This window comes from Pezoporus occidentalis, unplaced genomic scaffold (genome assembly GCF_034315485.1).
Source record: "Pezoporus occidentalis ecotype Australia unplaced genomic scaffold, CSIRO_AGI_Poc_V1 ctg137, whole genome shotgun sequence".
In the NCBI taxonomy this organism is placed as follows: Eukaryota; Metazoa; Chordata; class Aves; order Psittaciformes; family Psittacidae; genus Pezoporus; species Pezoporus occidentalis.
The window spans coordinates 1,566,402-1,594,117 of record NW_026913177.1 but is presented as its reverse complement, the minus strand read 5'-3'; the positions used below and the strand labels follow the sequence as shown (position 1 = coordinate 1,594,117).

At 37.2% G+C, this 27,716-nt stretch overlaps 1 protein-coding gene across 6 annotated transcripts in view; it reads right to left on the bottom strand.

The window, feature by feature from the left end:
- KCNQ1 (potassium voltage-gated channel subfamily Q member 1) overlaps positions 1–27,716 on the bottom strand; it is a 396,763-nt gene that overhangs the window by 196,378 nt on the left and 172,669 nt on the right. The window contains exon 14 of one of the 6 annotated variants that reach the window (XM_062609396.1): positions 12,271–12,786. The exons of the other annotated variants lie outside the window; for them this stretch is intronic. Within the exon in view, the coding sequence (XP_062465380.1) occupies positions 12,756–12,786 (31 nt within the window). The 3' untranslated portion in view covers positions 12,271–12,755. Of the gene's footprint in view, positions 1–12,270; positions 12,787–27,716 lie in introns of those variants that run through there. 6 annotated transcript variants of the gene reach the window in all.

Here is a 27,716-nt window from a genome sequence, read left to right as displayed (position 1 = left end):
GAAGAACAATAAAAAGAACCTATAAAGCAGGGTGCTAATATTTTCTTCTATAGCAGAAAATAAAGTAAACAAAATTCAACAGTAACTCTAGTTGGGGTCTTCAACATTTCTGTAAAACAAAGTGGAGAGGAATAGTGGCAAGGTGTTGGTCAGGCAGTGCAGAAATTCTCCCGAGAACAGTAATCCGTAGAAGAAACAACCATGGGCAGTTTTGCAAGGCCAAGCTAATCTTTACCAGGGGTTTTATAATTGCACTATGTCCTCTGCAACAAGAGGAATGAGGACAAGGGAAGAATAATCTCAAAAAAGGAGGAATAAAAAGCTGCATACCAGGCAAAGCAGCAAAGAAAAAATTTATGAAGTTTCCCCTCTTCCTCTTTTGCTGCAATATACATTTATCAGGGCTCTTGTCTCTTTTTGGGACCCAGATGAAGATGAGGTGAAACCAAATATGTTTAATGACATCTGAAATGAGGCATGAAATCGAACCATTGTTTGATTTTGTGTTGCTTTTGCTTTCATAAGCAAGGCTGTCCTTTAAGCCTGGGTGGTACACCAGCATTCATGGGGAGACTGCTGAACAGAAATATATTTTGCTTTCATATATTGTTCATTTTCCTTTTTAAATCTTAAACTGATCAACTGGTTTATATACATCATATGAAACTGTTAAATAGATGACAAAACAATATTTAGAATAAGTAGCTAAGGACAAAGAAAAGTCACAAATTCATAACCTGGTATGAAAATTGGAGAAAATAAAGAATATAAACAAAGAAAGGCTATCAAGGAAGAACTCATCATGAGGTGATCTAAAATAGAAACATTATAAATGCACTGGGAAATTCTGGAATTAAGTTATTTCCAAAAAAAAAAAAGAGTTTTGATGCCTTTAAAATAGTATTCTGATGTAAAATCTTAAATTGGGGGATTTAATACTGAAACAAATAAGCTTCAGTGTTTGAAAGTTTGTATCTATTTTTTCCATACTTGACTTATACTAATGTGATAGGCCTGGAGCTTCTTTGTAATAATTCGTTATTAGTTTATGTCAACCTCAGTGCTGGGATTAATAGCAATTGGATGGGATTAATAGCAAGAATCAGATACGGCTCTGGATTTGGTACACTTTGCATTGGAAAAGAAAGCAACAGTTGCCATTTTAAAAAGAACTGTGGGGTGAGGGAGGTGAGGACAGGGCAGCGTGCTGAGAGGATGGGAGCAGTGGTGGCTGTGGTAGCCAGCGTTAAACCTCCTATTCTGTGAAGGGTATGGTAAGACATAGAACAAGGGTGCACACATTTAAAAGGAGTGAAAATTATTCCTTGAAACATTTTGTTCCTATCTTTGTTACTTTAAGAATGGCTAATCCCACCATAGGCTACCAACAGGAAGGTTCATCTTGATTTCTACTTCCAGTTGAACTTTTTTGGGATGCATAGGGGATACATAGGGGGCAGTGTCTGGTAAAGCACACACCAGAGGTAAGGACCACTGGCATTTCTACGATTGCAGCAACTATATCACATAATTCCTCAGTCAGATGACTCAAGAGCTATGCAAGGACCAGTTTGGTTCCTGCTGTTCAAATCCCTGTTTGAGGGAATCTCCAAAACTTTACTTTCTAGGAGTCAGCTCTTTTTTCCTCCCTTTTCCAGCCTCAATACATTCATGGCTAGCTGACACCCACTTGTGCTTTTTATTACCTGTTTACTATAAAAACTTATTCACTTTTGGTTGCTTTTCCTAGCTATTACTATCAAAACATAGCTACTGGTTTATTTTCTCCATATATTCTGTAGGCTTAAGTCCTAACACCTACAAGCACAGCTCTCCTATTTCTGCTTGACAAACGGGCAAGAAGTGAGTACAGTTCAGTTCACTGTATAAACCACATGGGACTGATTACTGCCCTGTTAGAAAAATACCCCCAGAAAATAAATGTGGTAGACTTTTGGATAAAAACAGCAGCAGCGATGTCAACTGTTCAAGAATGTTTTCAAGGAAGCTTTCTAACCCTGTTTCTAAACCTGTTTGGCCACACCGCACACACATCAGGGATAAGCATCAGATATCTAAGAAATGCATAATACATTCACTCTGGCTTTTTTGGCTTTTAATGTACATATTTATGTTAACTGAGTAGATATAGATGTACACACACATTTTAATATGATTTTTTTCCTGTCAGAAATTTCCTGAATATTTATGCATGCAAATGCAGCAAATTTTCCAATGGATCACAGCAGTGAAATTTGTAGAACTGAAGTACTGCATGTTTGCATGCATATGAAAGAAAAACAGAGAAACACAGCAGGAACTGGCATCATCCATACAAATAAAGCGTTGTGTGTATTAACAAATGAACAGCACACTCCCAAGGGAGCTGAAGTGCACGGACCAGAAGTTCATTTGTTTGCCAATTTATTTCGACTATTTCACTAGTTGTTCTTGTTGCAAAAAGCACACAAACACGTCTGATGTCCAATCAAATCTCTTCAGTTTTTAAATGGTTTGCATTTTATGCTTAGGAAAAAAAATGCACTAGAGAAATATACATAACATTAAAAAATTAAATATTCCATGTTCTATGACAGCATAACAAGCATGCAGCTTTGATTAGCTGATATACGTAAAGCTAAATGTATCAAAAGGCTATATTATGGTTGTAATTAATTCATAACAATGGATTTGAATAGTTACCCAAAGCAACAGCAGTCACAACTGAATATAATAAAGCAATTCCAAAAGTAATTTGCATGCATATTTTAAAGGTCCTAGAACTCTTTTAAACATATTTCTGTGATTATGAACAGCTGACATACAACAGTATATTCAATTTTTCCAGCTATACTTCCAAAGAAATATTACATCCAATCCATAGCATAAGGTGAACTAAGTCATACTATAAACACAGGCTTTGTGCATGATTTTAACAAATCACAGTCCATCTGACTTTGAGAATCCAAAATACATCAATGCATAAACCCCTCAATATCCAAAAAGTTATCATAAAATTTCCCTAGCAAGCTCAGTTATACCAGCTTTCTTTAAATGACAGGCCTGATGGATTTTAGCAAGGTTTTGTGAGTCAATGGCATGTAAAATATATACAAATCTACCAGTGTTAGGCCTCCACTTTGCCTACTGTCCTCTCTGCAGAAGAGGACTATTCCCTCAAGGACCAGTCCTCAGTAAAAGCACAACTAAAAAGAGATCCGCTGCAACTCAGAAGTTTTTTGAAAACAACCTCTAAGGTGTCAGAATACATGTGTTTGCCACTGAATCCAAAAAAATGATAAGATCCTATTTGCAATATGATTTGAAAGTCAATAAAATGTTAAATTCCAAATAAACTAAACCTTTCAAATGCAAGATAAGCTCTCTTTCCAAAGCAACAACATTGGGAGAAAAAAAAACCATGTGCGGCTGAGCAGAAGGTGGAGAGAAAGACTACATTTTCTTCCAGCTTTCAATCCTTAAAATAAAACAGCATAATATCAGCAATTTCTTCTGCATTTTGTTCAAATGTCTGGTAAGCATCATGTATATGTAAGGATTTTTAAAATTTTTGGTTATTTTTATACTGAAGACTTTCTTCCATGAATAGTTCCTGTGAAATTAGCGTGGCTTCTAGGCAGCACAAGGCACTACTGCAGCGTGAGCATGGACATCAGAATGTGACCCTACATTGCTACCTCCTTTGAAAGCGATATGGCTAACCCACACTTCAGCAAAATACCAGATTAACACTTCAAGGGGCTCATAGAAGTGTACGGGCAGATCCTTAGCTAGTGAACAGATTCAAGAGCTGATTGAAAGAGAGTCTTTTTGTTCTATGAAAACATATATTATTTCAGAAATGTTTCTCACCCTAGAAGACTGGGGGAGGAAAAAACAGAATCAAAAGAGGATTTTCAAATAAAAATGTAACAATGCTCTAGTTTTGGTCAATCAAAGCACTTTGAAAGTTGGTTTTCAAATTCCAAGATAGGTTAGCTTGTACTTCATTACAAAGGGTTGCCTGAACATGAAAGACCTTTTTATTTAAAAAAAAAAAAAAAAGGGGGGAAGAAAAAGTCAACAGGGACATTTTAACTATCTCAGATCTTTTTTTTTTTTCCCTCTTCTTTCTTTTATGAGTAGAAGCACAGATCAAAACAGACTGAGTTGTAAAAGCTTTTTTGAAGATGAGCCAAACTTCTTTTTTGACAGCTCTCCCCTCAGAAATACAAAACAAATTGCTGACTATTTCTAATGATTGAACTTTCCCGTGAAATTTTTCCCAAATCTATAGCTGAAGCCAATCTTCACCAGGAGTCACCCATGAGCAAGCCAAAAGCCTCACAGTAATTTAAATGACATTCTGTGAACAGTAGGGTATTATCATCATTGACAGGAGGAAAAGAGATATTCTTTCCTGGAAAGTCCTGACAAAGTTTCTAAAGAGACCTTCATACTGAGAAGACTTCAGACTAGAGTCAATGGGATTATCTTCTTCAGAGCTTGTGAAATTACCAGAATCTTTCAGGTAATATTATCCCACGTATTAGGGGTTCAACAGTTGACAGCTATGCTGATTCACCCTACAAAATACTTGTAGCAGGAAGGACACAGGGATGGACAATCCTTGACCATGCACAAACTCACCAGATTTGTTCAGCATTATCTACTGAATGAGGCAGGGAATTACAGTGGAAAGGAAAGCCTTATGCTTGAGGCAAGGGTATATTTTCACCCAAGAAAACTCAATTCCCTCTTCATCTTCACATCACTGAGTACAACATTTCAATACAATTTTTGGTTTAAAGCCCTTTATTGCAGATGCACAAATTGAGACACCTGGGATCTATCATGACCTCCAGTGGAAGTCAACAGGACTTGTAGGTAGCAACATTTGCAGTAAGGAAGTGCAATCTGGGGAGAGTCCTAAATGGACTTTAAGAGAACTTGAATTTTAAGTCTAGATTTGTTACTAATACACTGTGATTTTTGAAAGAAGTCTTCGTGGTAGGGTGATAATATTAATGAAGATAAACAGGTAATATATGGATGGTGCTCACTGATGAGGCCTGAAAAACAGAACAAGAGTACATGCACTGGTTTTAGTATACACTGAATGCTGATGATAAACACCATGAAGCAGCTGTCCTACTAATTAAGTCCTGACTGTCAAAAGCACTGAAATCTATACATCAAATAAGCTCCTAATCACCAATACTCAGCCCTAAAGGAGCTTTTGCACTCAAGCTCAGCCCTTCTAACTCCCCCTATATAGCCACTGAAACAACAGCCTACATTATATCACAAAAACCACTAGCCCCTTAAGATTCAACTCATGAGACCAATGACTTCTTCAACAGCGTGCCTCACCAGTTAGCACCATTTCTCACAACTATTTTGAAAAGACAACTGGTAAGAAAATAATGGTCATTGACACTATGCTACTGTTAGGAAGAGTATATCTTCTCAGGCAAGACATCTGAGCAAGAAACAAAGCTCTTGAGCTAGAATGCCAAAGGAAGGCCTGTTACACTAGATGGCCTGCTTGCAGATTCTCTGCTAAAATCCATGAAGCATTTGTCAAGTATACTGTCTTTGAATACTTAGTCTTGTTCAACTTGTCTGTTTCTCTTTTTGCTTGCTTATTTTTTTCCCTTTTCCTGTTTCACAACACAGGTTTTAGTTCCACAATCTTCAAAAATTTCAGAGAAGGGAGGAACCGAATGAAGCTAAGCCTTTAACAGCCCGTTCAAGCACTGTAATGATCTCCAACACAAGTTATGCCGGGATAGGCACATGTTTTTAGCAGAGCATCTGGTACAGATGCACATGCTTAGAGATGGTCCTTGTGCCCAAATGAAACTCAGAATAGAGCAAGTCACCATTCACTGTAAAGATGATCTATACAGTTGTGTTCCTGGCTGGCATTCACAGGATTCTCCTATAAACATTTTTGACATGCTGTGGTCTGTCAAGCTAAACTCCAAGGGTGATGGAAAAGAACTGCGGTCTGGAATTCTTGATTCGCATGTGCTGAAGCAGAAAGGCAGATACTTTTTGACCTAAACAAATTGTCATAAAAAAGGTGTGCCATGATTACTGTTGCCTTTTGCTGACTTCACTATTTGGTTGAAATGACTTCTGCTTCACCATAGAAGCAAAATGATGTTTAATGGGACACTCACTTGAGTCAAAAGCATTTGATGCTTTCTCCTCCCAGATCCACTTCCTTAAAACAGAAATATACAAAAATGTGTAACCCAGCCCACCTTCCCATGAAATAACCAAAACCCCAAATGAACCTGAAATACTGAAAAAAATTTAAAAAGGACCTGCTGAAATCAAGATGGGATAAAGCATATTATTGAGCTTGGCAGTGACTTAAAAGCTGTAGTTCAAATGTCTGCTCTAGAGATGCTTGTTACTGCTGTCAAACCAATTACTGAAACCTACTTGAAGATGAATTATGCTAAATATTTTATTATTCCATAAAGCACAGATGGGCAAAATTCTATGCTCTAGACTAGGAAAAACTGTACTAGACCAATTCTGAAAACCAATATGATATAACAAAAGAAAGTGTTGATGTTTCCCTGTAGAGGTAAAGCCTTTTGCAACACTGCAAAGTTGTATTTCAGTAGAGAAGTACGAGACTGGCATGTTACTGAAGTCTGTTTGATACACTCTTTATATGAAAATTAATAGAGAAACTCAATCTCTGTGCTCAGCTTACAGATTTTGATTACTTTTCAGAAAGATTTTTAAGTGTAAAATTTTATAAAACAAAATGAATGTTGAAAGCAAATAAACCCCTCTCATGTTACACACTGTAGCCTACTCTTTCTGTTAGCAAATATAGATTTTGGTTCCTGTGGCAGATGATCTGTGATGCCCCTTCTATGCTTTATTATGAAGCTGATAAATGACTCGCTAGAAACATGGTGAAAGCTTTTGGAATCCATCGTGCTATGGAAAACAAATTAGAAACGTAACTTGTTGCATGAGGGATTACCCTTCACAGCATGGCCTTTACAATGTGAAACTAATTATTGCAGTGAAGATTTATGGTGTTTACAGCCAAGAATTCAGGGTCAGTTTGACCAAATTCATGTAACTCTAGACCTCAGGCTTGTCTGACTCTAAATAGAATGATGACTTCAACAAATTGAAAGATAAAAATAACACTTTTTTTCCACTGAATTGCTTAGCAAGAAGCTGAGGAGATAAATAAATGCAGGTTTAAGTATTTACTCTGAAAATTTTTTCTTTCTTAATAGGCAGATAATACAGTGTGTCAGAAAAACATGTTTTAATTTCTGTATCTAATTTCATAAGAATACGCCAGTGTTAAACCCTGAAATCCTCCAAGTGTTTTCATACAATCATTTAGTGATCAAAATACAAGTTACTGATCTCAAAACATGGCTGGCTTCATAATGAAAAAGTCAAGCTGTTTACCTTAAGTGGATCATTAAAGTGACTTAAATTTTAGAACAACTAAAAAAATATTCCAACATTTAATACATAATATCTAACAGCAAAATTGGTTTATCCTATATTAGAAAGTGAAAAAAAACACTTAAGAGACTAGTAAGTGATTTGTATGGCAAATAATTATTGCTGCTAGATAAATATTCATTTGTATTTAAGCATAGGACTTACTGCATTAGACTTTGGTCTTAAGGTACATCAACTTTTTCTACCAATTTACTGTCCCTTGAAAATTATTTATTGTTTTGCTAACAGCAGAACTCCTAGCTTCTGAGCACAACTTGAATGTGTTTGAAACAAGTGTCTTGTACTTAAGAGCATCCACCCTGTAACATTCTACTGTAGCTGACCTACTATACATTTTTTCTATGCCCTCACACATTCAGAAAAGTATTTAAGCTTGCACTTAATTTCAGTGATACAGTCACTGAAATTAAGTGATCCTTAAGCTTTGTTGAACCAGGGCTGCTGTATTTGAACCTGCAGATGCTGGCTGCATCCAGTGGAGTATCTTCAACTTCAGCAAACACACATGTGAGTTAAGCAACAGCTAACTGTGATTTCAGTTATGCTTCCAGTTGTGTTAAAAACTTGACAACTGCTGGTGAAAGCAGATAACCTCCAAAGTAAAATGCAGCTAAGCATACCAGAAACAGCACTTCCATTTTCAGATACAATATCTTACCTCTCTACTGTTGATACAAAGATACACTACTGTTATGAAAGACTGAATGCAGTCAAACCACTCTGGTTTACCCCTATCCAGAAGAAATGCACGAAAGTGAATCTTTCAGACTGAAGAGCTGATGCATAGCTAATCCAATTTAACTGTGGGTCTAATAACATTTCCCTTCTAAAATACAATTTACAATGTTTTTATTGGAGAACAGTAGCTCATAGATTTGGCAATGACCTAAGCATGACCTGAGCTTTTCCTGTAGCCTTACAGGAAGCAATACCCACTAACTAGAGAATTTTGAAATAAGATGGTCAAAACCCAGAACAAAATACCGACTCCAAAACTAATATACAGAGGAGTGGTACAATGGGCCTATACTCCTTAATGATTAAGACCTTCTGCTGAATCTATAACTTAACAAATATTACAAGCTTGTAGTAATAATTACTACTGTGATAAGTTTTATTTATCAAAACCTACATACTTGTTATTGCAGGCTCTCTGAAACTGTATTTTGGTGCATCAAAATAAGGTCCTCATTATAATTTCTTTTTATCACCAGCAATAACACAGGAACAAAGAAGAAGCTTTTGACTCTCAGATTCCTGGATGAGTTTGCAATATTTCAGTATACATATTTATTTAGAGATCAAACAATTCAACAGGTAGTTAAGTGATGTTCTTTGTATAATATTCATTATACAGTGACTTTAGAAATCAGCTTTCCATTAAAAAAAAAAAAAATTATCCATATATATTCTGTTATACATATTAGCAGCTAAGAAAAAACAGAGAAATCAAGGGAAATTGTTGCTTGGTTGGTTTGTTTTTTGTTGTTGGGTTTTTTTTGCTGCTGTTGTTGTTTGATTTTTTTTTTTTTTTAAAGGTTCACACAGCGGTAAAAGATGCTCTGGTTTCCCTGAAGGATCCCACCTATTCCCAAGCCAGTTCCTCCACCTCTGTCAGGAGTAGCGCTACTGTATGTTTACAGATTTCAGTAAAGACACTTCCTTTCTGGGCTTCTGGAATCCTGATCAGAAGCATGAGCAAGATGTGGTAAGAGTGATGAAAAGAAAGGGCACAGTTATGGGCTTGTAGATATTTTAGGACAAGACACGTGAGGACAGGATCTCTACAGCGGAAGGAGGTCTAGACTAAGGAGGGAGGTCTACTACAAAAAAGTTGGTAGCAATGCAGTGGCTTGGAAACTTGGACTTGTAGCTACTTGCTCAAATAAAAGTGCTACCTCTTCCCAAGCACATATATTCTGTAAACTGCTTTTGATGCTATGGAATATGTTAGTCTGATCCAGCAGCATCCTAGGTCTCTAATAACTGCACCTTGACCATAAAATCTTCAGTGGCACCATGAACTGAAAGTTGAAAGAGCTCTTATTATTGTCCCTGTTACTTGTGTTGAATTCCACGTTGATGTGTATAAGATTTAGTTACTATAGAGACATTTTTATTTATGGAATTTTAACTTGGCTATTGTAATGAACAGAAATAATTTATTTTTACCAAAGCTATTATCATGCCTTAAGAGAACTTATCAGCTATGTTGCAGGTAGATTCTAGCACATATAAAAAATATCCCAAATTGGCATATTTTTAGACAAGTTGTCAGAGTCTGTTTTGAGAAGCTCATAAGTGATGTATTCAAATCCAACATACAATTTATCCAGACAGTACTTCGCAGACCTGAAATGGAAGCACTTATTAGACTTTAAATGCTTTCACAAGGGAATAGTGTTATCAAATTATTCGTGTTTCTCTCCAGAATGCTCAGAGTTAAAATAGAACTGCATTTTAAATGAAACCACAGACATAGGGTAATGCATTCAAGTCATTTGTTCTATATATATAATCTAATTAAAATTGGAAAGCATGTAAGAAAAACCCAACATGCAAACTGATTTTTTTCTGCTGTACACAAATTCCTTGAAGAAACACTATTTTTAGCTTGCCAACTGAAACAAATACACCTTAGATGAAATCCCTAAAATGGAGAAACATTTCAAACATTCTGCATGTTTAGAGATTCAAGACCCTCTCCCAGTATATACAAATACTTCTCTTTTATTCAGTCTCAGAAACAAAGACAGCAGAACAACTGATGCTGCAACTTTGTTTAATCAAAAAGCTATAAATCAAAGCCTCCATCTCATTCACTTTTTACCTAATTACTTGTAAAGCTTATTAGGCAACACAAACTTAGCATTTCAAAGATCTGACTCCTATTTAAAATAATCAGCCCTTCCCCCCTTCCTATGTACACAATTAAAATTATACTTGCAAATATAATGTCAGCAAACCTGACAGGCCACATACTGGCTACTCCTTTTTTGCATGGCATCACGCATTTGGGTTATGAATCACCAAAGTCAAGTTGATGAACAAGCAACATGCTACTCATTCAAGAACCAGACACTTCATAGCAAATTTCCTATTTGAATGGAAGGAACAATGCTGGCAGAAGTCCCAGAACTGCTCACACCATGAAAGGCAAAACGTGACAACAGCATGGCAAGTTTATGATAAATATTTCAGAAATGTGTCTTTTAGCAAGAAAAGATTCATATAGACCTTGGGGTTAAAAATATTCCCAGTAGTGTTTAGTTGGCATCTCTTTTACACAAAATAAAAAACACAGGGCAGAGGGTAATTTCTGTTCGTTTTAATGCAAAATCATGATCATTAGGACCAAAATAAATTGGAATTAATTTTATGGTCTTTCACTGGGAAAATCTGAAGAAAATGGTGTAATTCAATTTATTCTGAAAAGTTCATTTGTGCCTTCTTTTCCAGGATTTTAAATGTGTATACAGTGCCAATGAGCAGGAAGGAAAATCACCTTGATAGGACATAGGTGAAGAGTTCACCATCACCATTTCCACCATTTCATTTCTATATGTGATTTAGCAGTTTTCACCTAATGCGGAACAGGGGTTATAACACAAGACATTAAAACATAGACAAACTTTGCAACAAACCCAAAAGGCACTCCATTCATGTCTGGTTTGCTAGTCACTATCATAAACTTGCATTCCAAGAATATAACAAATAAACCCCTCAATAAAAGAACAGATAAAAGAATATTTACAAAACTCAGGTACAGTAAAAGAAGCTACTGCCAAAACTGTAAGTGCTTCTGTGTGTATAGAATGAATATCCCTTAATGTAAGCCCCCTCTCTGTCAAACTGGTAATGAACATGAGATTGTACTATTTGGCTGTACATCAAGAACAGCTGTGCAAAAAGTAAAACCATCACAAACTAGATCTAGTTACAATCTGGAGAAGGCATACTAAATATACAATACAGATTATTTTTTCTTTTATATAAAATGAAAGCCCTGAACTGCTAACTCAGGCTCACAGTGGCTTTAAAATTCAACATCTCTGTCAGCCTTTCAGAGGAACTACGTGAAAAAGTGCAGCATAAGAAGCAGCTGCTCTTTTCCAGTGAAGTTGCACTTGAAACAAGGTCACACATCCCCAGTGGGTTTTTTTGCTTTTCTCTATATTTCAAGTCAACATTCACTGAATATTAAGGCAATGTAAAAAACATACTATACGTGGAGAGCTAGTAATATTTATTTATAATGTTACAATTACTAAAATTTAGTCTCTAAATATTTATTTTATTACACATTGTTTTAAGGCACAATCACTAGTAATATATTTGTGTTGCCGAGGGGGAAGAAACAAAGGTCTTTAAAGGGGGGGTGAGGGGGTGGGGGTGGAAAAAGGGACAAGGGTAAATATTTTAACATAAGCTATCCCATGAGGTTCAAGCTCAATTAGTTGATAAAACACCAAAATCTATCTATACACTGCTCTCTGTTGTTCAGGTAAATAAAATACTGTAAAGTGATTTTTGCATTTAGGGCTATTTCATGCACCACAGCTCCAGGTGCCTCTTTTTTGGGTAACTCTACATATAGTTTTAGGCTTTTGGACTGCCTCTACAAATGCAAAAATGCTGATTTTTTGTGCACAAGAAGACTGATCTAAATTAATAAATATGTACGTATAAGGCATACAAAAATCCAATGGCACTTGATCTTATATTTTGCAAGGAACAACAAAGAGCAATATGCATCCTGTAAAAGATGAGTGACAAGAACAAGTAACACAAAACAACCCTTAATATTAGCTCACTATTACAAATCAAGACCAGTCATCTTTGATTACATGGACACTGTTGGCAATTATTTAGTATATACAGTTTGATTCAACTTTCATCTTTACAGAAATGTATAGCACTCCAACATATAGGAACTTCATGCAGCATGGTGGTATTACAAACATGCCAAAACTAGCATTTGTTACCAAGCCTGGGCAAAGCTCTTCATCACTATCACATTTAATTTGTCACATGGATAGTTCTTGGTGAGCACTGGAAGTATTTTCTCACCTGCCCTCTTCCTCAAAAAATGCTGCAGTTCCTTTGTGTGACAGTAACACATGAAATATCAGTTGAAGTTCACGCTTTTTCTAAGCTAACTATTTCTTCTTTTAGTTACTTGGTTTTCTACAGGTGATGTTTTCTTGGTTTGGTTTGGTTTTTTAACTAGATGATTAGACATTCAATGGGAATTCCATCACTGCCCTACAAGAGCACACAATATGCAGTGAGGAAGCAGCAGTTTGACTGGAAAGCTAGTGATCCAGATCTTTACCTAAATTTACTCAGATATTGACTGAAAGAGAGCTATGCCTATTACACTGATAAGCTTCATCTGTGTTCAAAACAGTAGCTGTACACCAAAAAGATGCTAGTTATGAGCTCTGACTTCAGAGTGAAATCAAGTGAAATCAGAAGTGAAATCAAGTTCTTTTTAACCCAAGCAGAGTGTCCAAAATGGAGTTGACAGAGTACAGCCCTGAACTGTACCAAGGTAACAGTACTAATGTAACAGGAGCCAATGTAACCGTTGCAAACCTTTCTTGCTCTTTTGTCAATCAATATCACTTGTCTGTAGATCACAGATTAAAACCTTCCATAATCTCACCTCGTGGCATCTCACCTTCCATAATCTCACCTCCACACCTGGTAGGTCAGTGGAGATATGCGCAAACTCGAACCAATGAACAAACTGGTGGTTGGTTTTGTACATCTCTTGGATATTGACATCCAAAATGTCAAGGAAACAATGTGATTTATAGCCACAGCAGAAAAGCTGTTTGCAATGTTCATGAAAATACATATTAGTTATGGACATGAGTAGAGTACAGCACTGAGCAAACAAAATGTCATTAGCATTCTTGATTATATCATTTGCATATCAAGCAAAAGAATACTAAGACATTAACCACTTTAATCTACCTTACATTAAAAAAAAAATAACATATTTTACAACTGTTCATTTTAAGTTACAAGTGTGTGTTGCAAGCGCAGTATTACTAAATTTGCTAATCTGCACCGATACACTTCGGGCCAAAACCATTTACTTCCCACATTGATTTAAATCTGGATTATTTCCCCAGCTTTGAATGAATTGCCCTGGATTTTGTCAGCGTGACATATTGAGGGTTTAGTTTTTCCGGGTTTAAAGATCATATGTCTTCTGATAATTTTCTAATTAGCACCTGAAAGCAAATTTAAACAATGCTTTGGATCAACCCACTGACAGCTGGACGATACATGATATTGAAGAGACACACAAACGATGGGACAATCTCTGTAGGTGGCACTAAACTACGCTGACATTTTCAAAGAGATGCATCTTCCTGACCCTGAAATTTTCATGTGATCAAAAATCCCATGATACATGACACACTTTGGAGAGCCAATATACAGAGCTTAAAGAAAGGTTCACATACAGGGAATAACTGCAGCTCCATTACCATGATGCCATCCTGCACAGTCTCAGCAGTCCCTCTGGTTTGGTCCTGCTTTTGCGGGTAATGGCAGGTATTCCCAGTATAAGAGCCACATGCATCGCAAGCCTTTTCTCATGTCATGTGCTGGTCACCCTGATATACTTAGTATGAACGGACCAAGTATGTATTAGAGAAGAACATATGGGAAGAAACCATGAGCTTGTGCTATGCATGAGTAAACAGGTTTGGAATGTGACTTTGAGGGCAACCACCCATATCAAAGTGATCACTTAATTTTGCAAAGCTAATCTTAAAAGCCTTCAGCAATAAAGCGGTAACACAACCCCAAAATATTTAGGAGACACTTGGCTCTGTATGCACTTGTAATCTTTTGTTCTTTAACATGAATCATGGTGGGAAACCAGTCTCTCACTTTCTTCAAATTTCTCCATTCTAAAGTCTTTGGCCACACCAAAAAACCACAATTGTATGACATCCCAGTCACATAACCACAGCAGCCAACTGACATGATCTAAAAGCAGGGCTGGACATTTACGGAAGACTCCCCTTTATACAGCAATTAAGCAATTATACAGTAATTAAAGATGTAAGAGCTATTCAGTACACAGGATATTAGTAATTTTTTATCTGCCTTTGTTTTGTACTAAGTCCTATCAGTATTTGCACTACAAGAAACAAACTCGGGAACTCAGACCTTATCACCAGGATATCTAGGCGAGAATTTCTTTCTTTAAATTACCTCCAGTTCCAAATTAATCTGGAATAAGGATGGAGACTTAGCAGGCAGAGGGAAGAATCTATAAAATGAAGACACATGTGAATACGTAATTGGAAAAGCATAGGATGAGAAGTCAGTTTGAGTTTAGCAAATAAGCACACTGCTGATTACTGCCAGATTTAAACCACTATTATCAGCCTCCTGGCCATATTTCAAGGATATAGCACTTCTAGAGTGACTTAGTATGCAAAAGAAATCCCTCTCTGGTTCCAACTGCAATTATTAATCTTCTAATACTAAACCAGCTACACTCAGTGTAGACAATGCACAGGGAAGGCAGGACAATGGGATAACAAATGCATTGGTGAAAAGTGAGCATGGTTGAACTCCAGACTACCAGCCAGTTAAGCAAGTGTAACGACCCTTGATGGAAGCAGTAGGTGAAGTGCTACAATAGATGGAGTACCTTGCCACTGCCTAAGACACTGTTGTGAATATTCCAATAATTGAAAGTCCTAAAGTAAAACAAGACACCTTCTTTTCAGATGATTCACTGCTTAACTAAATGTGTTATATACAAAAAGTAATACTGCAATTGCCCATTCACATTTTTTTTAATCCCAATTGTTTTTAAAAATATATTTATACCAAAAAATACTCCTTTTATGTTTTCTGAAATACTTCCAATACTTAAAACCATAAAGCCAAAACAAAGTACCTAGCAATAGCACATCACACAATGACAAAACAGCTGCTCCAGATGAAAGCAGCTGTCCATCACACATTATCAGCAAGCATCTCTGTCCCCAAGCTGACATTCAGAGAGTTGTTTTAAAGAATTATAAGAAAGAGGAGATATGGACAAACATGCAATTCTTTCTTTCAAGAAGATGGAGATTCAAAGCAAAGACATAAAGAAGATGCATATGTTCTGCTGAGGACACCTGAAGAGGTGAGGCCTTAGAAGACAAATATTCATACTCGCTTTTAAAGTAGTAAATGTTATGCATCCTGTTGGAGCTGGCTGCATGAAAAAAGAAAAAAAAAAGCTGTCCAAACTTTTCAAAAGCCCAGAAATGAATTTTCAGTGGTTAAGAACAAGTCATGTTAAAGTAAAATATAAAAAAAAAAAACAAACAACTTTTATCCTTACCCTGATCTTTCTCACAGGGAAGGAAGTTTGAAAGGACTGAGTGTTACAGATACTTCTGAAGCTTTCTAATGCTTCACAATCCCTGTATAGAACACTTAAATAGACTGATACTTGAAAACTTCCGTACTCAGAAGTCTGATGATTGAAACCATCACAAGTTTATTAAATGCATTGACTGAGAGTGGAAGGAGAGGTTAACACCTTTCAACTAATACTGGAAAAGTGTAGGCACTGTTTCTTTACTAGTTCTGTACATCCACGTGTAGAAAATGCAGCTGAGAACCAGGGATGGTGACAAAAGTCAGCACTGACTTGGACAGCGTGAATGAGGATTTACTATTTGTGATTTGGGAGCAGATGCGTTCTGATCATTATCTTTCCCTCCCTCATTAAAAACATGAGTATACGCTTAGCTAAATGCCTGTTATGCACCTTCACATACACTGGGGCTAGCACTTAGACAAAGTTTGGATTATGCTATAATTAACAAGGAGGCAGATTTGTGACTGCAAAGTCTAACCTTGCTTTCACAAATATCAGAGCAAAAAGCCATTATCTAGACCCAGGAGTTAGGAAGCTATAAGGTGATCAGTACAAGCTAGTGTTTTTTCAGGAAGCCAAATCAGGTTGCAACATCAGCCTTCCAACTCTTCATTCGTTTCCAAACAGAACAAAACCTAGAAGCTATTTTCTTTTTCCAAAATATAATACAAAAAAAAAAACCCAAAAATAACAACCCCCCAAAAATAATAACCCCCCAAAAAACCCAAACCATCAAGTATTTATGAAGACATCATTATAAACAGAAGAAAGGGCACTGGTGATGAAAATTTTGTTCTTTGAAAGAAAACGGTAAAAGGATCTGATACTACTGCACTACCTAGCTATTGCCAGCTGATTTAAAACAAAAGGTTTGCCCCAAAAGTAAGTGTCAAGTCTATACATTCTCTAAACCTGGGGGATGAGCACTTAAGATTTGGATCTGAATTCTGCAGCACAAGCCCATCGCTAATTAAAATTAATTAGATTTAAGATGATGATACTAAATATATAGACTCCTGTGTTAACAGCAGTCTGTGTGCCAAGTTCTTGCCAGGGGCAAATTTCTATGGTCAAGCTATAAGGCTATAAAAATAAGGGTTACTTACAGATGCTTAACTACAGCAGTGCTTTGGGAGACTACAATAACAAACGCCATCTTGTAAAGTCAAGGTCCACAGTTTTCTCACTGTATAGACTACATTTAATTGCAGCGATGATTCAACCGTTCTCTTCCCAAAGAAACAACAGAGCATCACAATTAGCTCTGGCACCTCACATGCAGTACATTCCAGCAATTCTGCAATGTTTTTCTACTTTTCAATCAGTTGCAAGAAGCTTTCTGAACCGAGTTTTTTTTCCATTTAAAGATAATTAATGCAAAGCACAGGTATAAATCAGCTCTTGCAAAGTCAAATACCCAAATCAAGCACAATTCCACAAGTACTGGATAAACACACATTAAAAAGGAAAGCAAAAGGTTCAGCCAAATACATTTCAGAATATGGAGCATAAACTTTGTATAAGTCTAAATTTGGAAGACAAAGCTTTTCATTTTGTAACAAGACCCATTGTTTATAACACACTAGAGCGCCAAAGGTAATAAAAATGAGGCACTACAACCTTGAAGGTTATCTACAGCTGCTGGGAAGCTTCTAAATAAGATGAGCCATTTCAACCAGTACTCAGAGGAGAGGCAGTCAGGTCACACTATCACATTGGGTATCCATCCCCAGGGCTCTTATTAGGCCCTAAGTCTCTCTTCCTGAATCCACAATAATCACCTCTCCCTTCTCTACCAGAGAAACACAATGCTGGGTTTGTATTGGACATAGAGGTATATATTTAAAAAAGACCATCCACAGCCAAAGTAAGCCAGAGATGTGGTTTCAAGAGTATTCAAGCTTTGGAGGAGTTTTCCTAGGAAGCAGCTATGAAATATAACTGCAGACACCTTTATCTACTCACAGTCATGACACAGTGCAAAAGGATACCTACAAAATCTGAGCTGCCACTCCAGTGGCAGTCCATGCAACTTGCACAGGCAAATCAGACTTGTTCAGATGCATGCATTGTAAACCTTACCCTTGTGTATGATTTTACATCTGTGTCATAGTGATCTGTCAGACTACACATAGTTATTTCCCACTTTGCATTCTCCTGCAGCTAGGGGTTGAACTTAATACAGGCAGGGAACTGCTCTTTTGCCTCTTTGTCCATGTATCCCTGTGTCCTTGGCAAGGCTGACAGCTCAAGGATATCTGCTGGATTTCCACTGTGTTGGTAGCAATATCAACAACTCTTTGTTTTGCCCCTTCTTTCTACACTTCTTCTCTCCATACAGGTCAGAGGTGCTGCAGAGTCTACGTACACCTATCTAAACTGGGAATGGGCCAAACAATCAGTTTTATGGCTCTTTTAAGTTTCGCAGGCTGTTGTAAAAGGGCTGTAATTCCTTTTAACATCTGGATCAAAACTAAGCAGTTCAATGTGGCTCAAAAAAAAAAAAAAAAAAACAACACCAAAAACCCCAAAACACCAAAAGAAAAAAACACCAACCCAAAATACCAAAAAATCCCTACACAGACCAAGCCACCTGTGCATGCAACTTCATGTCTTTTATATTTCTGTCTCTGTGTACACTGTCACTTTTAAGCCAAATATACATCACAGGCTACATAGCTGAGCCACAAGTGCTGCTATAAACATGGGGCTGAATTTCACCACAAACTTTACATAAATACATACAAACAGTGGACAAACACCAGGTTGATGAACACTTAAATGATATCTAGGGGGTTGTTTTGTTTTTTTTTTTTCCCAGTGAAAAAAAAAAAAATACATAATAACATTGTTTCTTTAATAGCAGAATTATTAGACATAAAGGTGCCTGAATGGTGTAAGCTGCCACGGGCAGAGACGGGAATTACTTAGCTTAAGTTCCTGGAGATTCGTCTCACACTAATGGCCTGAATTTAAACAAAGTTAAACTTAGTTTACAGAGCAACAGGAATTTCCTAACAGTAAGATCTACTAGACTGTGAAACAGTCTCTTAGGAATCACATTATCACTTGAGTGAGATAAAAATGGCCAGTCTAACACCAGAGGAAAATACAGTAGGACACAATCCTGCACTAGAAAAAGTTTTAGCCGAGATGATCTAAATGGTTTTCTTCCTTCTTTGATTTCTGTGAAGTGTGAATTGTTCATAATCTGACTGCAGTGGAATATGTTAAAGTATTTGGGACACCCCCCCCCGCCCCACATCGGCTACCAGTTGTTCCTTTCCAGCTTTCCACAGCCTTCTTCCTACCAAATATAACAGTATCTTTTAGCCAGTCCAAACGGAACAGAGCCTTTCTGCAAGGCTGCAACATCACCCTTTCAAAGCCCATGCACCCTGGAGTCACTGCATCCTACTGAGTATGCACACTTTGAACTGTTCAATAATTATTAACACCTACTGTGTCTCTGCTTCATCTCTTGTAGTAGGATTAACACAAGTATGTATGACAAGCAGCTTTGATTTGCTTGTCTTCAATTCAACAGTCAGGGCACTATTTCTGAACTGCTCAGACTGCAAACTACCAGTGCACTAGTTCACAGTATAAGTTAATAATTTCACAAGCATCCTGGACTTTATTTGTTGATTTTGAGTCAGCATTTGAATTAAACCTAAATTTTTATCTTTAAAAAAAACCCCAAAAAACAAAAACCAAAACAAAACCAAAACAAAACAAAACAAAAAAAAAGAGAGAAAACCCAACAAACCCAAACATTCTTAATCTCTACTAAACCAGGTACACACTGTTCATCAATCTCCTTCATGCAGAAGGGTTTAGCATGGTTACGAGACATTTACAGCAACAACTTGTTTATTCCATTCTGCTTACAGAACTGACGAAAATACTAATCCAAAGGAGTAAAATCTCAGTTCAGAAAAATATTAAAGAATTTGCTTAATTCTAATCATAACAACAATTCTATTAACTTTAATTAGCCTTAAGGAGATGCATAAGTTGTTTGCTCAGTAACGATGTAATCTGCAACGTGTTTAACCTTAAGCATATACCTATATGTCCTACGAAATGCATGTACCACTTCAGAAATTTACCCAGAAAGCAAGATGGTGGTAAACACTAGCAAAAGTATGTAAAGATGCCACAGAGTAAACCTTTTCATAGAAATATGATTTTCAAAATAAAGTCCATTCCTACTTTACTTGAGGCTGCTGCTTGAAAGGCTCTTGCAGATGTAGAAAAAGTTCAGACACTGGAGGAGGCACAGATGACTCAACAATTCTTTTATACTCAAAGAGAGAGAAACAGTAAAGCAGTTCAGGTACAGTTCTCTGCCTGAGGCCACAAATTATAATTATATTACAAAACAAACGGTAAACATCAAACATCATTCATCAAAGCACACAGTAAAACAGTTCAGGATAAGTTTTCAGCTTGGCTGTCAGCTCCTTCTCAGGGTTTAACATACTTCAGTAACCTGTACAATATTTTTCACTAGCTGAACATAAGAGGATAGTAAAAGAGGATACTCACCTTAAAAATCAGCCCAGGGCATCAGTCACAATTTCCTACTAAACCACGACACTATCCCAAGGCTTTCATTCTATAGTTTCTAAGGGAAATTTCAATTAAATGTCTCTTAAAAGCTTATTCTAACATTGCTAAATTAAGATTTTAACCAAAAGGCTAAAACCAATTTCTTTTTCATCATTATCCTGATTACCTTTTGCACATATTCCAAATAGATGGTTATATTAAATTTCTTCAATTAGAGTTTAATTTTATATCTTCATTCTTAAGTGCTAGAAAGCTCTGCATTGCCTAGCAACTGGAATGATCACTCTATGTATGGTCAGTACTGCAGTGCAAACTTTTCATACAGCTTTGTGTTTAGCATATATCATTTACCAAGTCTCCCCTATAAAGAAGCATTTTTTTCTTTTTCTTTTTTTTTTTTTTCAATTTAAATCTATTATTAGCTTTGGCTACTGTTTACTTATGACAACCAATGAAACTATGACTGCTGTAAATTGCAAATAAATTGTGGCAAACCAGTACTGTCAGAATTACTAAGAATAAAACTTGTACCTTGTTTCTTAGTTCATGTATGTTCCTAGTTTAGCATGAAGTGCTTACTTTATTGGTGCTTTGTTGAATAGACACTTGTATCTTTAAACTGCTTTGTTCTGATGCTTCTATGCACTCAAGCATGCGTCTGCCCTGCATGGAATCACACTGTGCCAAGTGATTTAGAAAACTGGATGTGTTAGAAGTTTCTAACGTCCCTGAGGAGAGCACAGAAAGTTATTTACTTTGGTCTGTATCTTTATATGCAGCTTTCTGCAGGCTGGGTTCTAAGAAGCCCATCCATCATGCTTACCTGCACTTCTACCTGCACTGCTAATCAGCCCTTTCCATTCCTGCAGCACCATTCATTATCTCCTGACAGCTTTTGGGTTGTTTTCTGGTACATTTAACTTCAAGTCCAGCTTCAGTACTGAACAGTCCAACTTCAGCTTCAGTATACAGCTTTTAGGTCAGTTTAAAAAACATAATCACAAGCACACAGATCCTACTTAGTTTAACACCAGCAGTGTCCAAGACCCTTAGATGAGCACTAAGTATTTCAATCATGCCAACCACACACTGCACAAAGCGGCTCCTAAAGACAGCCCTGGCACACAGGGTTATAGTTTGGGACAAATCCTGGAAACAAAACAACACTGAAAACTATGGATAAAGTCTAAGGCCTGCTCAAATTTCTGGCAAAACTCTCTCTGGCTTCCATGAAGCCAGGAACTACCTAGCTCATATCTCACAACAAAGAAATGATACCATTAAATATGAATTTAAATGCTGCCTGCACTGCTGTGGCCATTTTAGTGCAGCATGCAAAACACACATTACTGCTTTGCAGCACCAAGCTACCAACTCCCAGGGCTGCCCAGTCTGCTGAGGCCACTGATTCTGTTGAACAAAACCCAAGGTAAACAACTGTCAGCCAAACTTTCCTTTTCTCCTCCCCTTCCCAGAGTACTCTATTCAAACACTGGGGAAGGAAAGGGGGAGGAGGCACAGATTATGTTTCAAATGAAAATAAATGCAGCTGTTCTCAAACCTGTCTCCAGCTGCCACTTGTCATCTTCTCAGAACCACAATACAGATTGTTACTACATGGAGCCACTGACTACCAGCTAGAAGAGTTCAAGGACAGGAATACACAGGTTACACTACCAAGATACAGAAAAGCGAAGTGTGGGAAGCTCATACCAGCCACCCGCACCACACTTGGAATTTCCTGAACATCTTTCAATTAAATTTATGAACCAACATAAGAAAAGCTGAGGAGAGTAAGGAGAAAACCAAGAAAAGACAATCAAAAACATATCACACATTTTTTTAGAATAAATTGGTAAAATGCTTAAAAAGCTCTTCAAGCTCTTTTTCTAAGTAGTCAGTGTTAAAGGCAGTATTTCTCAATCGAATGACTTCTACTATATTTTGCTCTAGTATGTAATGCTGATCATCTCATTCCTGGTCCAAGACTTCTGACTCCCCATCAGTGTTCACCACCAGGATTATCATCTTTAGGAACTACAAAAATAATTGCATAATAAATAACGGTCAATGAATCAGGCATGACTTCACTACTAAATCATGCAGCTTCCCTGACGGTTGCTGTACTCACAGAATCTTAAAGATTAGAGGACTTAGCAACAGAGTTTAGAAGTGTCATTGGTAATGGAAAACACATTTGTGGCATTAAAAAGCTTTCAAAGTACTACTTGAGTTTGTTTTGAATGCCTGACAAAGGAATGGAAAAGGTGACAACTTCTCCCTCTGAAAAGAAAATTAAAAGATTCTTACATTTCTTTACTAAACTCCCAAATGGAGTTGCACTATTTATAGTAAAATTGCTTTCAAGGCCACAACATGTTCATGAAATGCAATGAAAACTGACAGCATTGTGGATCTGCACTTTGTAAAAGGGGCTCTGTGGTTACATCCTTAATAATTCTCGTGACAGAAGGAAAAAAACGAAGTAATTGGGTGAAAATGTTGATATGCAATTCCACATAGGTCTGATTTCCCACAAAGTGTTGCCGTTGTTGAGCTAGTGCTTCAGCCAAAGCTTATGGCACAAGGCACAGCTACACATGCACACAAACAAAACCATAAACACACCAGTTAATTATTGTGAATTCTTTAAAGAAAACCATCGTTGTTAGCAGTGCCAATATACAAATGCGCTACCCGAAATGCACATTGCAAAGTGACTTTGCTTTCATCATAGCTTCATATTAAAGAGGAAACAACATTACTTTAAAATGAAGTGGACAATAATTTATTAAGTGTTTTACACTACTGTTTTTCTCTTTTATGAACTTCACTTTGGCTTGTTTGCAGTGGTAGGGAGTAAGTGGAAACTAGCTGAACACAAACTGTTTGATTAGAAAGTTTGCTTCTGTAAACTTCTGAGAGAGCCTGAGGGAGGTGGTGATAATTCAGTATCTTATAATAGCAGGCAGCATAATGATCAAAGAGGAGTAAGACCTGGCTGACAACAACTACGACTGCTTGACTGTGTGAGGTACTAGTAAAAATAAGATTATTTTTGATGCCTAAGACTGCCTGAACTGCAGCCTTGTGCACCTTCCACTTGTGTTATTTTGGGTTTTGTTTGCAGCCGCACTGCAGAAAGAGCCTCCTACTGACATATGTGTCTTTGATAAAAATTTGGACTTGATGTGGAGGCTGACATTGCTACACTTGTACAGTCTTTCATTGAAAATAACAGTTTTGTGCACAATTAAAAGCTGATTTTTTTTTTTCCAGCATATGAAGACAGAAGCTAGGAATGATGGAAACTCAAGCTCCTTGTGATGGGTAGCGACTTTCACTGTGTAACACAGCGATGCACCACCTCAGCATATGGACTACAGTCCCAGTACTGAACACCAACTTCTTAGGAAAAGTCAAAGCAAACTATTTCACAAATCCTGTGTGCCATTTGGGTGGGTTTTCTGCTGATGTTTGTTAATTATGCTAGACCGCAAGTCTCAGATGTGATTTTGTATGTCTCTGGGAAGACTACACAGGCTGGCTGACCTATACACAAACACACTACTTTCTGTAAGCCTAAGACAACAGCATGTCTAGTACTGCACACGGTCATCCAAAGGCTTCTTAAAACTCTGTTCTGCATTTTTTTCTGGGCATGCAATTGCCAAAGAGTGGCTAGAGTACTTGACTTCAGCTTTCCATCACAATGGAAATCACAATCCTATCACAAAGATGAAACAGCAAGTGATCCAACTCAAAGGTAGACGTTTCTTGAGATCACAGAAACATATTCAGGTATAATACACAGGGTTCAGGAAGGATGCCCATTCAATTTCATACACACATTAGGCTGCTTCTTTTTATTCACAAAGTATCCAAAAAGATTAGGGCCTGATTGCCTTGAGGCACTCTCTTCACACCTTGCTGCACTGCACAGTGGTGCTGCTAGGACAGGCAGATCTTGGAATGATCCAGGGGTGTCACACAGATGTGAAAATGGCTTTTGACATAATTCATATCCAACACGTTATAGGTGTGAGCCCGGGAGCAATTAAAATAGCATATGCTTACCCATAAGGTACAGATCACTTGATGCTCCAAAAAGAAGTTAAGACAGTGCTTAAATCCTACCCTAAATCTACTAGGGTTAGTCAGCCAATAGCTGACTAACTATTGCTGACTACTGACTAATGACAAGCCTGTCAAAGCATTTTGCTGAACTGTGGTTTTGGAAAACAATGCAAGACCCACTGAATTCCACTGGGGTGACCTCAGCAAAGTGAAAAATAACACAAGAAAAAATTTCCTCCCCCCAAAAAAAATAAATGGAAGTATGACAGAGGCATGAATGACATCATCATACACTTGTGCCAGTTATGGCCTATTTGCTAAAATCATGAGTCCACTAAAAATAGCCATGAAGAAGTGATACTGCATTACACTGAGATGCTGGAAAAAATAGTGCAAAAACCTGGTTTTCTTCCTACATCAAGACATCCAACATTGTTATTAACAGTTAATCACTGGCAATTCAGATTACAACCCCACCTCAAGGCTCCATGCAAATAAAGAAAAAAACTTACCTATGAAAAAGAATTTATTAATTAATGTGCTGATAAATAAGTTCTCCAAAAAAGCATTTCTTATTCTTCCCCAGATTTTTTAATATGTATGCTGAAGCAAGATTGTATGTTTCACATCAGTAAGGCTTTTCTCTGCCCCCTTTTCTATTTGTTTCAAAGATGCTGATTAAACTAAATTACTACATATCAAACTTCTAGATTGCAAATGCTTTCAAACCAGTATCTGCCTTACATCTGCATTTTCATTTAATATATAAATATTACTACAGAAAATACTTTGCATATAAAGCACTGAAAAACACATCACAGAGAAGAATAGCCTGTGTTGTATATATATACAACAGACAAACAAAATTCCATGGAAAAACACACACTGTAAACATCAATGCCTTCCCATTGAGGACAGCTGCTGAAACACAATCCAGGGTGCCTGCTGCCAGGATTTTCCACATGAGTGCATCTTCTTTTTACTGCTGCTCAAACACTGGCTGAAAGAGGAGCTGCTAGACTGAACATGTGTCTGCGCTTGGACGACAAATACACAGCACAGCACTGGAATGCAGAGAAAACCTTGAGATTTGGCGGGAAATGAGCTCCCCACTGCCTACTTTTGGGTTGAGTTCACAAGCTCTGATTTCATAAATGCATTTTATACTTCCTGATGAGACCCAAGCAAGCATGTTTGTGAGAATGCATGCAAGTGCAAAGATTTTAAGTAGAGATTGTTGATAATCACAATTTACAGCAACAGTACAGAATACACATCTCCTATTGCTTGTATTGTCAGCCGAGTAGAAAAGAAGGATAACCCTACTGGAGAAACATGTTAATTTTCTTGAAGAATGTGGATATTGGCAGAAAACTTCAGAGATATAAAACGCAGGGGGAAGAGGCAAAAATAGCAGAGAATTTGTTCATAATATTAACAAAATGCAAACCAAGTCGTAGATTAGATAGAAAACAGAATCAGGTTTCCCTGCACAAAAGGCACCTCAGCTGCCAAAAGTACAAGAGCAATTAAGTAGCACAAATCAGCTTAAAGGCAGAGAGGAATAAATGGTGTAGAAAAAGGGAAGTGCTCACTTGAATTAATGAGTTTGTAAATGAACCTACACACACATACATACATGCATACACACACACAGGTTTCCACAACATCAGCCTAAAACGTCCTCAATGGACATAGTTCAGGCTGATGGGTTTTGTCAAGACTGAGCTCAGATGTTCTCTAGTTTTCCCCAGTTCAAAGGGCCAAGGTGCTGGGGTTTTCCTTGACTTCTGCTGTAGATTTACTACTACACTGTTGACCAAATAGAAGCCTTTTACTCAGCTATCCTAGGCAATAAAAAAACCCACTGTTGATTCAGGACATATTTCTCACAGGTCAAGCTCAGAAACATTCTAGATTTAAAATTCTAGATATCTACTAACCAAATCAGACACAAAATCATAGTAAAAGTTGTTTTAACTAGTGAAATAATAGAGATTTACTTTTCCCTGTGCCTCAGTTTCTTTACCATCTTTAGGCTATTTTCTTTATAGATGAGAATCTTCCAGGATGCCATAACCTCCCTCTCAAAAGCCATCAACTTATCTGGTGTCCCCTCTCTGGGTGAAGAAAGTAAACAAAGACATATGATGTATGTGTGTGAGAAAGATGATGTACAGATCAAGAAAAAGAATTCAAGAAAATAAACTGAATTCCTGAAGGATTTAAGCCTGATGGATTTAAACTTCATGGATTTATGGGAATTTTCAATTTTTTAAGTGCATTTCTAGCTTTACACAAGAGGTTGTGTGGCAGAAGTGTTAAGAAAACCAAAGGTTAAAAACAGATGCTACTAATTCCTTAAGTCTTGCGATTCAGCAGGGCCTAACTCACAATCTATGACCTTTTCAAGGCTGGCAGTGTTTTATGATCACTCAACCTGGCTTGTAGCTGGCAGACACAGTCCAAACAAGAGAACTGGAGAATCACAGTTCTAAACCCTGATCTCTTACAGGAATTCAGCTGGATCTGATTCAGCAACACATGCAGGCACATGCTGTATATTAAACAAAACGTTACCTCCATTGAAGCTATGAAGACTCAGAAAGCAGTCAAAGTGCAGGCTTAACCAATTACCTAAATTAGAGTCTACATGTTCACAAGACAACTCCCAGAAGTGTGTATTTTTCCTTTGGCTTCATTACCAACTCAGCTGAGCGCGTTTGGTGCTTTGTGGGAAGCATGGAATGGTCAATACCAGAATTACCATGAAATAAAATGCATGCTGCAATATTTAGTTGTAGCAATAAACAAAGTTATCAGCGCAGCTACTAGGGCAGAAGCAGCAGAAAGCACAGCCTGACAACTTTCTGCAACCTTAGAAGAACCCTTTTAGTTCCACCATACCTTGTCTAAGAAATATTTTTCCCAAAACTTTCAGTTATAGCATATTTTCTGGTTATTCACTAACCCTGCCAAGGCTTCAGTCATGGCATAATTTAGTCCTGCCACATCCTGGCTTCAACAAGTGGGGAAAAAAAAAACCGTAAGAACACAAACTGCTCATAATCTTAACAGAAGCCAGAAGGAATCCTACATTGAGCTTAAGATTCTTTGGCTATAAATGTGG